This window comes from Raphanus sativus, unplaced genomic scaffold, assembly GCF_000801105.2.
Source record: "Raphanus sativus cultivar WK10039 unplaced genomic scaffold, ASM80110v3 Scaffold3260, whole genome shotgun sequence".
NCBI lineage: Eukaryota > Viridiplantae > Streptophyta > Magnoliopsida > Brassicales > Brassicaceae > Raphanus > Raphanus sativus.
The window spans coordinates 1-11688 of NW_026618566.1; the positions used below are offsets into that span (position 1 = coordinate 1).

Below are 11688 nucleotides of genomic sequence, written 5' to 3' on the forward strand. Positions count from 1 at the left end.
CTTATATCATGAACAACACCAACATATATGCATGTCGTTGTTTCTGTAACATTGAATATACATGAAACCTTTTTCACTAATTATATAGAATTCTTGACACGATATCAAATCTACAAACATAAACCACTACATGGTTTGGCTCATCGATTCTAAGATTTCTGTAGTCCGCATACGAGATCTCTCTCTTCTCTTATTATTTGACTTCAATTTTGTCAAACTTCGATTTTCAATGGCGCAAACTCGTGTTGAAACCTCACTTTAGGCAACAGCTGCTCAAGAAAAAAAAGGCAACAGTCAAGGCACACTGATCTATGCCGTTAGGCCTGGGCATTCGGGTACCCGTTAAGATTTGGATAGATTTTTCGAATTTTCGGATTTTTGGGTTTTCGGGTTTATGCTCTTAGGTCCCATAGTAAAATTTTATTAGTATGGGTCGGGTTCGGATAATAACACTTCGGGTTCGGTTAAAAATTATATTGCGTCCTAAAACCCATAAAGTAACCATATATCATTCGGGTTCGGTTTATATCAGTTCGGTTCGGATATAACCAAAGTAAAAAACAAAAACTTAAAGAAAAACATAAAGAAAAACAACTAAATTAATAAAAATTAATCTATCACACATAAAATTGCTAAAATAACAATAAAATGTTAAATCAAACATGAAAACAAATATTATTTGTAAACAATATACATTATATTATAAAGAGTAGACTTGTTATTCTAATAAATAAATTATAAATTAATTATGTATAACTAATTGTGTACTTAAAATATTTTTTATATTGTTAATATTTATTATTATATATCATATTACCACGAATATTAAATTTAATAACTAAAATACCTATATATATATTTCAAAATATTTATATTAACTATTAGTTTTAAGTTTTTCGGGTTATCCGTTCGGGTTCGGTTAATAACACCTCGGATTCGAATATTTTTATACCATCCTATAAGATCCGTTCGGGTATTTTTACATTTCGGATCGGATAACGGATCGGATTTTTGATTCGAGTTTGGTTCGGATTTCAGGTTCCGGATTTTATGTCACTGCCGTCGCTGCATGGCTTTAATTACGACGAGTGGTCCACCAATTTGCGATTGGCATTGAAAGCCCAATTTTTTTGGGTTTGCGTATGAATCTATACCGTAACCCACTAAAAATTTAGAAGAATTCAAAGATTGACAACGCTTTAGTGGGGTGGGGGGGGGGGCTCTGGGATGAAATTGACGAATGATGAAAGCATCTCGACTTCCATGACCCACATCGACCATGTTCGTGAGCTTTGGACACATGTCCATAAACGTATTGGTGTAAAAAAAAAAACAGATAACATAGCATTTTGAAGAAACCAAAAATGTTGAAAACAAAAAAATGTGTCAAGAAACTTATTATGATAGATTTCGTCATACTATATGAAATTTACTTTCCAGTAAACAGAAAATATGTATCGTGAAAAGTGAAAACACACAAAGAACAAACAATCTCTCAAGGCTTGGTCGGCTCATTCGCCTCCTCCTCGGCTGCTTCTTCAGCATCTTCAATCTCGCTCGCTAACTTCACCAAATCTTCCACCAGAATTTTGCCATCTAAAGAGAACAAAAACAAAAAAAAAGAGCTTCAATCAAACAATCCGGAAAAAAAAATCAAGTTGAGAAGTTAAGGCAATGGAAAGAGTTGTGACCTTTATCTTTAGAAAGATTCTGAATAAGCTCTTGAATTCCCTCTTTGCCCAATGTGTCCTTTAGGTACATCGCAGCCGATGCAACTTCATCTGGACTTACCTTTCCATCATAGTCTCTGTGTACAAACAAAATTGTTACTTATAAACTCTTGAGAAACAAATCTAAAGGATGATTCTACACAGACCTGTCCAGGAGTCTCCAACGGTTTCCAATCTTGTTATCGACGTCATCTATTTCCTTTTCGAGTTTCTGGAGCATTGACTCAACCTAAAGACAGAAACATATATCAAGATAGAGATTTTTTTTAAAGAAAAAAAAACACTCCGTAGTTTATGACAGATGCAAAGAAATAAACTTGTTGTTACCCTATCTAACAGTGCAGAAGAAGTTTTATCAGCAATTGCTTTCTGAGCACTTCGGTCACTATCTTCTCGAGCAGCTAAGTAAGCTTTCCTAGCTTCTTCCTCATCATCAGTACCACCTTTCTCTACCATGCTGTTGTATAGATCTACCTGTAGCATAATATGAATATAAATTTACTCAGAAGAATGTAAGATAAAAATCTAGAAGGCACAGATTTTTTTTACCTCCTTTTTAACTAGTTTGAGGAACTCTTCACGCTCCATGCTAACAGACTGGGATCCAAACAAGTCAAAATAAACAATAAGCATTAACGTCTTTCTTTACCACTGATGGTAAAATAAATGGTAAAGTCCCCCATACAGATGCGGAAGCTAAAACTGCCAATGCACGGCTGAGCTCACAGAGCTGCTCATGTTTCTCAAGAGTTTTCGCTTTCACTTGTTCATTAGCATCCTTAGCTGTAGATGCCAGCATCTCGTCCAACGCTACATCTTTTTGGCTCGAAGCAGACTCTTTCATCTTTGCCATTTCCTCCTCTTCTTCATCCTCTTCCTCCTACATTCAGTTGAATCCCAACGTAAGAAAGAAAAGAGTTTCCAGATAATAACTCAGCAAGTTCACACATGCAAGAAAACAAACTTCCGAGGCTCCACGGAAAAGAGAAACATAGTTTCCTCAACCATGCTTTTACTTGGTAGGAAAAGACAAAAAAAGGAAGACCTTGATTAATTCTTCTTGCATTTCTAAGTATTCTAACTTCCTCTTCCTTTCTGATACAGAATCTTCTGATGACAGAGCTGTGACCCCAACTGTGTCCAGAACCTCGTCTGGCAGAGAGGAGAGAGTAGCTTGAACAGCTTCTTCCGGCTTGAGTTTCCCAGACATGGAGAACGATCTGAAAGACAATTGCGGGAATGTCGTTTTTAATTCTGTCGTATAGTATATATGTCTTATGAGTTGCAGGACAAGCTTACCTAGAGAGAATTAAGAGGGATGATGGAACTGAATGGTTGAGGGACAAATCCAGCCAGTCAATTAACTGCAAAAAAATGATTTGCAGATCAGAAATCACCTGTATCTCTAGTTTAACATCTAAAACAACAGATGTACCAAAAACAAGATCATTCTTGTTGTTCACAAAGAGTATCGTCTGTAATACCATTTCCAGAAAATATTGCATGCTCAATAATATTTATAAACGAGCAATAACCTGCTGTCTCATTTCTTCAACTGAACCTAATTGAAGCATTCCTCTGTATCTGCAAGCTTGGCGAAGTTCAGCTTCTGAAAGAGACTCCACACCCTCAGCTTTGATCAACTTATCATCCTTTTTAATCCTGCGAAGTCCAAGGAATGGCAATGCCCAATGGTAATGTGGAAATGAGAAAATAAATTTAGATGCGTAAATATATTGGATCCGGCGTCTTGTAGAGTATATTAAAACCCAGAAGTCTGACGATGCCATCAAAAACAGATAAATTGTTGAGGACTCATTGTCCAACACTTGGGACCAGAAAAAATGGCAGTATAAGCAGTGTGTTGAACTTACTCCTGTAATCTTTTCCGAAGCATGTAACGTAAGTATGCATCCGTTCCGAATGGGCTAATACCCATGTATTTGCACATATTTACCAATCGAGGCCTGCAGTTAAGAAGATTATGTATAAACAAAATAAGTCAAGAGAGAAGTAGTATCGTAATATATACAATTTTGACTAATGCGTAACCTGTTAATGTTATCCAATGTAAGTTCATCATTGAATAGTTTTGCAAAACCCAAAATTTCATCATTTGAAACACCAACTCCTCTTCTGACCTGTACAATTGATTAACGAAGGTATCAGTCCATCTTGAAGAAACAGAAGGAACTCAACTGTACAAGATAAGAAGAAAAGCGAACATTGTTCATGAATCCATCTAGATCTTCTGCTGTCTTTTTTATCTCACCACTGCGCGAGGTTTGGACTTCCTTTGCCATTTCTTTCACAGTATCTTGGAGAAACTTTGCATACTCCATCCTTGCATTCAGCCTTCTTTTTAGTGCCTCCTGAAAAAGAAAAGTTCCAAGAGTTTTAGCATCTAACTTGACAAACAGGATAGAGTTGAGACGACAAAAGATCAAACAAAATCATACTTCCCAGATCAATGTAGCTTAAAATAGTAAAATATAAATAATTTGTGTTTCTTTTAGCATTAAGTAGCCTAAGTAGTCTAAATCAGTTTCAAACAAAACAAATTCCAGTGCTCAGATGTTAGCACGTGTTCAAAAGATTACAATTCTTCACGGGAAAATAGATTAAGGGCTAAACATCCAACTTCAAACATGGGGCTATGAATATGTTCCCGATAACTTCAGCCACTTCAAATTTCAAAACAGTCACAGCCCTACATTAATGTTCAAACCAGATCTTTTACTAATATGAAGGGGAAAACAAGACAAACCAATCTCATGACGAATGAAAATCAATATATGGGTTCTAGGCAAGTCTTAAAGATGTAACTGGCAATACTAAAACGTTTTAATGTTGGTATATGCAAATGTTCCTTTTGAACCTCAAGTGTATTGCATAAAGAGAAGGGTGTATCAATGGTAGATATATTTTCATAAAAATTCGAAAAAGGCATTATCTTGAGAATGAAAGAGCCAAAACATAGTAAAACAATGTGGAAATATAGCTCATAAAGTCTCTCCTGCTTGGTGTCAAATAGTCATGCAAAATCTTCCAGTCGGTAAGGAAAGAATTCTCACGACATATAAAGAACAGAGAAGGTTTTTTAACAATACCTCTTCTTTCATCTTGTCCTGGAAAGTTGACGGAAGCATGTTTGGAAACAGCTTAAGAGCTACCGGTAGCAAGAACTCCATGAAGGGGACAATAATGAAAACTGCAACCGGGACCAATCTAAAAATGTCGGCAGTGGTTCGAGTGAGTTGCTGTCGTTCCCTCCTAGAGAGACCTTTCCCATTAGCAAGTTTAACAAGCAGCCTAACACTAATCCTGACATCAGCCCAGAGCAACTTCGTCCCCAGCCAGTAGTGTTGCAGCGTAGACTTAAATTCATCTTTCCAATGGCGAAGCTTGTTGGCCCAATCTTCCCTGCAGAACAGATCTTATGTTAATAATAACAATAACAAGAAGTTCCATCAAATACAGCTCACAAAAAGCCACAATCCTGACCTGCTCATGGACGCAATAGCTCTCAAAGCAGGACCAATCCCAAGAAGAAACGCCCGCACACGTTGCATAATGGACACATCAGACTTGTGTGAATCTTCCAGTTTCTTCGCTTTAGCTTTAGCTTTAGCCAAACTCAGCCCCTCCACTGCTTCATCACACTCCTCCGGAGAGGCTTCTTTGCTCAGTGAAGTAACCTTCTCTCCCTTCTTATCATCATCACGCCTGTTGGCCGTTGCCACAGAAGACCACAAAGACTGTTGAACCAATCTATACCCAAACGGGTAAGGAAACTCTAACTTCCCAACTCCTCCGTTACTAAAATTAGGAGACTGAAGCAATCGACTTCCACGGAACCCCTCAAATGATGAAGTGAACGACTCTTTATTCTTGAGAAAAGAAGGCAAATTGGAATCAGGTTTTCCATGATCCAGATTACCCTTAATGTTCTCGTATCCAAGCTTTCCTTGACGCTCAACGCTTGAAAGGCATTGGATCGTGTTAAAGTGTTCACCTAGAGACTGAACGATGTACTTCCTTCTTCGGAGAAGCGCTCTTGAAGCCATAGTAATGTTTTAAAAGCTCTATACAGTGTGAAACCAGCTACTACATACCATCAAAGCCCCAACTCTAAAAATGTTTATCTGCATAGTGATTATACGCACTACATTTAACATTCTACACAGATAATATGATGATTAATCAAAATCACAATACTCTTAAGCAAAAATCACTCCAAAGAAGAAACGATTCAGGTTTTCACTAAAATCGCATTAGCATATGAGATCTTCTTCCCATTTGATGAACATTAAGTACGAATCCGAAACGTAATAGTTGATTCATTGATTGATTGGGATGAAATTAAGATGATTAAGAGAAACTAGAAACTCATCGAATTGCTTCCGACTTACATCTACAACGCCGACGCAGGAAGAGGAAGGATCGATCAAACGCGAGAGAGAGAGAGGAACTGGAGGATGGATAGTTCGAGCGTCAAATGAATCGTCACTCTGAGAAGAATGATTCAACGTGTTTCTGCTGATTTTGACCGTTTTGTTCCGGGTCGGGTTCTATCCGAAATGACAAATAGAAATATCTTCTACCCGGCTCCGGATCTCTTCCGGATGTTTTGTGAATATTCTTTTTCTTTTTCCGTTTCGTTTTGCTTAAAAAATAAAGAGAGATTGAGCTCTACCACCATAAAAAAAACGTCTAATTCACTCTCTAACTAATAGCCCTAATGTTTTTATACACTCTGTTATCTATATATAAATACATTATTGCTCTTCTTGCAACGTGACTTAATAGTCTTTACATCTTCCCTATCTATTTTCCTTGGTAACATCATAGAAGTTGAACGATTTTTGACTCCGAGTTGCTCCACATTGTTACTTCTGCCGGATTCATCAGTTTTTTCTTCTTTTTTACTGATTACAAGTGCGTGCTCTACTACTCTTCTAGAATTGCCAGACACACGACGGTTTTATAGTTGCAGCGGCGAATAGCGCGAACCCATACCCATTCCAATTTTCACTGTCGATTCTTCTCAGATCTCTTCAATTACAATATGTTCTCTGGTTTTTACCTTTGATTCTCTTTATCTCATGTTATTTTATTTCCTGTTTGCGCTATAGTCAGAACTAGCATACTCTTTGTTAAATCTACAGCCTCGTTGCTGTTGCATGTTGTATCTGCTTTTCTCAGACGAAGTTCAACAATTGATTTAGGGTTTGGGTGATTTGGGGTTGGGGTTTCCTCGGGTGTTCTTAGTCTTTTTTAAATTTAAACTGTGATTTTCTTAGCAAATATACATAGTACATGGTGTATATAGTTTGTTGTATGGAATATTATTTGCGATGGATAGGTTTGAGTGTGGATATAGTATGAGATCCTTCATTATTATTCTATTTGAAATGGTATTGGTTTGTCTGAGTGTGGCCATCGTATGAGATCTTTCATTTTTATTCTATTCGAAATAGGGTTGTCTGCTTGTGCATATAGTATGAGATCATTCATTCCTATCGAAATGGTCTAGAATAACTATACGTAAAACTATTTCAAGTCGAAATTGAATGGTTATTACTTCACTATTTTGTCTTTCATTCTACTTGTTTACACTACAAAAATTCACACATATATATAGATGAATAAATTAGAATACTACGTTTTAACCGTGTTTACCTTTTACCTTTATTCTATATGTTTGGAATTGACGATTTAGTCCTTCCGAATATATTGTATGACAAGATTTGAACCCACGAAAAAAGGGTTGACAACCATTTTCCGTTAGATTGAAGTGATCAAAGGTGCATTAGAGGATGAGAATTTGACGATGTTGAATGCATCACAGTTTGGGAAAGTACTGTAGATGGCGTCCATACCTTCTATATGATGTTTGTTCATAATATTGTATTGCCCGTTTCTATTCTATTTGGATCATGTAAAATGAAAATTCACTTATTTACATTCCTTCTATAAATTGGAACGTATGATATCACATTCTTTAGCTTCCGACTGATACTTATATTTAATATTTACGTATTTTGATACATGTGTTAGGGTTTGTATTTTCGTGTAGAGTTTAGTGATGATTGAATATGGTTTAGTTTCTGGAATTGGGTTCGTCATTGGGAAAGCATTACTTGCCTATTTCTAATCTATTTGAATCATGTAAAATGGAAATTCATCTTATTTACATTCCTGCCATAAATTGGAACGTTTAATATCACCTTCTTTAGCTTCTGAATTCATACTTGTTTTTAATATTTACGTATTTAGACACTTGGATTAGGGTTTATATTTCCGTTTAAGGTTTAGTGGTGATTGGATAGGGTTTATTTTCTGGAATATTGGGTTCACTATTGGGAAAGCATTACCTACTTCCACTGAATCATAGACGTTTCGAATGTTGCAAAATTAGGGAGATACTCTTTCGAATTCAACTATAGTAACCATCTTTCTATTCTACCTACTGAACATAGAATGAAATTGCACATTATTCGTAGTCATATTTTCATATTTGGATTAGGGTTTATATATCTGTGTAGGATTTAGTGATTTTTTTAACGCTGATTTATTAGATATTACAATTATTAGGAATATTACATAAACGATTCGACAACCGACAATACTACCTGTCTTATGAAGATCTACGCCTAACTGTATCATCTGAGCCGTCCTATGAAGATCCAGGTCTGACCAGATTTACTTGCACCATGTTGAAGATCTCTTGCAATCCTTCCTTACATAATCACATAGTTGCATGTAATCATTCCTTCCATAATCTGCATAGTTGCCTAATAAAACGCGCTCTCTCCGGGACTTGAAATCCGGATTTGAGAAAATCTGCAATAAACTGTATAGTCTGGGAATCGAACCCCAGACTTGGCTGTAGAAGCTGTAGAAACCTTTAGACCTTAACCATTAGGCTAAGGTGCTTCCACAGGATTTAGTGATTAGTTGATAGGTTTAGTTTAAGGATGATGGTGGTTGATATTGGGTCAAGCATACCCATGTTGCATGAACGCATAGCCATATCAATATTTAAGATACATTGTAGATTGGTTTCAGATTGCAGTTACATTACCGATTGTCTATTCTATATGAATCATGTAAAATGAAAATGCAGATTTGCCGTCAGCTCGAAATTTGGGGCTCGAAATTTGGGTCTACTTTATATGAAATTGGGTTATCATTGGATTATGATTTATATTTTGGTGCCTTGTGGCGTGAGTAGTGGATAGTGTTTACTTTATGGAAAATTGAGGTTGACATTCGATTAAGGTTCATATTTTCATATAGGTTTTAGTGATTATTTTCATATTTCTGTGAGAGGTTGACATTCGATCGGTGTCATATGGTGTGATTAGTTAATACTATTTAGTATACTGACTATTTTATGGTTTACTTACGAATATCCAAATTTTTCGAATTGAATCTAAACTAATAACAAGTGCTTCAAAAAAAAAGTGTTTCAAAAAAAAAAATCTAAACTAATAACAAATCGGATCAAATTTAGCGGATAAAATTCCTAATTCTATAGATAATCAAATGACCAAACGTAAAATTTTATTGAACAAGTGCAAATAAAATGTTTAAGACTTAGATCATGAGGTCAATCTTACGTACATAAATACTAAACAGTCTATCAAATGCAAATTGTATAAGCATAAAAACAAAATTGTCAAAAATCACATGGGCCAATTAACCCATCTCATATATAACAAGGTGGTTCTGCCACTGTTTCTAACATTGTACTATTTCATTTATTATCAATCATGTTCGTCGTAATTTTTTCAATGAAACACATCGTCATCCTTGTATGCGTCTCTCAATTTCCTTTTACCTAATGGTTAAAATGAGACTAATGTGTCTATAATGTTAATTTATTTTGCATGAGAAAATAAATGTGTTCTATTTTTATGTCCATTATATTTAATGAGTACTCTCGCTATTTTATTTTCCTATGTTAAAATTGATATTCTTGTACATCATGTTGTCTTGTACGGTCTTTGTTAATACTGATGTTGATTCCATGTTGTTATGGACACTCCGTGAAAATCATGTACTAATAAATGTGTATGTATATATGCATTGTTGGTGATATTGGTTAGTGAAGAGATTATGTAGCCTACTTGTAAATATGTCAAACAATCTTCTTATGATTCCTTAGTTGAATAGTTTTTTTTTTCAAAAAATTTCTGCTTCTGAACATTTTGTACGGCTGTTTGGATTGGTGGGCTGTGTTTTTCTCAGTTTTTATGTTAATCATTAGCATGATTTTGGCCCTTCAAATTGTTAATTCCGTTTTTGTAGAGTGTCGAATTCCATAGTTTAGAATAATATGCATTGCGACAATGATTCGTTTGCCTGAAACTGCTGAACTTGTTTTTATTTATATGTCAGTAGACAGTAGTTACAACCACATGCTGTAAATATATACAAAGAATTATTTACAATGATTACAAAGTATACAAACCCATAATGTTTGTTGATAAGCTACATATACTTTATGTACGACCAGTGTGTGATGTTTGATTTTACAAGTCTTGGTCAAGAAAAACGAATAGAGTCATCGGATACATCCGCTGGGTATAACCAAACCAAGTTGCTTACCGGAAACATTGATGCAAGCAGTCGTTGCTGCTCCACCGTGATAAGTTAGATTAATTGCCTGCATTCGTATCTGAGTGCATGGGAATTGCTCGCTGCAATCCATCTTTATAGCAACTTTTTTGGCCGATGTTCCCATGATTCCACTGTATATTACATCGTTTATTTTGATTCCCGACCCCTGAATATATATATTTTTTAATTTTCACATTAGTCATTTATGTTTTGGAAACAATTCACATATGTTTAGTTCAAAAAAAAAAACAATTCACACATGAACATTAAATTAATCCATCATCTGGTTAGGTTCTAAGATATGTAAATAAATACAAAATAACCAAGAGCACCAAATAACCAAACTTCGTTTCCTATTTTCAGAACCGGTATTAAAGAATTTTTAAAATGTGGTGGGTTAAAAAAAATGTGGTGGGTCATTTACCGAATGTATTTTCTTAAATCAAAACTTTATCGTTTTCTTTTAAATAGTGTCATGTTTATTTTAATAATATATAAAATACATTGATTATTAACAAAACTGTTATATTCGCATTTCCTTCTAGTTTTTGCCAATTTTGGCTTAGCATTAAGCAATATAAAAAAACAATAAAGGAGAAATGACCTCAGTAGGGCAATAAGAATCGCCAGGACAATAGTTCTGGTCAATGAGGATAGGATTGGAGACGTTGACCATAAGAGCCCCTAAGAACCGAACCCTCTCCACGAATCCTTTGCTAAAACGTGGCCACGACTTTATCCTTAGCCCATTGTCCGTTCGTACGAACACTGCCTTCTTCACTGTCACGTTTTCCACGCCATCCTCCTCTAGGCCCTTCGCTAAGCTACCAATGCTGGACAAAATAATATGATCTGAGACCAAGATAACTAGACCAATAATACTTGTAATATATCACACTTTAGGTCTTACTATATTTTATATACCTGATTCCATGTCCAGGACCACATGTAATTCCATCTACCATCAAGTTCTTTGTACCGGGTCCGATCGAGATACAGTCGTCTCCAGTTTTGATAGAAGCATTTCTGACCTCGATGTCGGTCGATTTCTGAATGTGAATTCCATCAGTATTGGGGCTATCACCTGGTGCTATGATACGGGCATCTTCAATCTTTACATTGTTGCAACGGTTGATTACTATGTGGAACAATTGGCTGTTCAATGACAATACTCCTATGATCTTGACGTTGTAAGAGTCCATGAATCTTATTGTCTGCGTTTGATATAAATAATCTAGTTTATGTACGGTCATGATTTTTTTATTTGTGTTTGCATTTTCTTAATTATGTGTTTGATATTATGATCATTTTTTTCTTCCAGATAACAACA

At 35.6% G+C, this 11688-nt stretch overlaps 2 protein-coding genes across 2 annotated transcripts; both read right to left on the minus strand.

Moving 5' to 3' along the window:
* Positions 1-1382: 1382 nt before the first annotated feature.
* On the minus strand, positions 1383-6341 carry LOC108832624 (uncharacterized). Its single transcript, XM_018606091.2, has 15 exons — positions 6143-6341; positions 5235-5875; positions 4841-5153; positions 3956-4102; positions 3783-3871; positions 3605-3697; positions 3266-3392; positions 3030-3094; positions 2776-2950; positions 2416-2610; positions 2280-2327; positions 2058-2204; positions 1877-1959; positions 1692-1807; positions 1383-1596 (listed from the first exon to the last, which is right to left on the minus strand). The coding sequence occupies exons 2-15, from the start codon at positions 5795-5797 to the stop codon at positions 1496-1498; spliced, it is 2262 nt and encodes a 753-aa protein (XP_018461593.1). The 5' UTR covers positions 5798-5875; positions 6143-6341; the 3' UTR covers positions 1383-1495.
* A 3764-nt stretch (positions 6342-10105) lies between these two features.
* On the minus strand, positions 10106-11572 carry LOC108832623 (polygalacturonase-like; the record flags this gene model as incomplete). Its single annotated transcript, XM_057001112.1, has 3 exons — positions 10106-10524; positions 10963-11191; positions 11283-11572. Coding segments are annotated over 3 exons (741 nt in total), but the record flags the coding sequence as incomplete, so codon positions are not given.
* Positions 11573-11688: the final 116 nt, after the last annotated feature.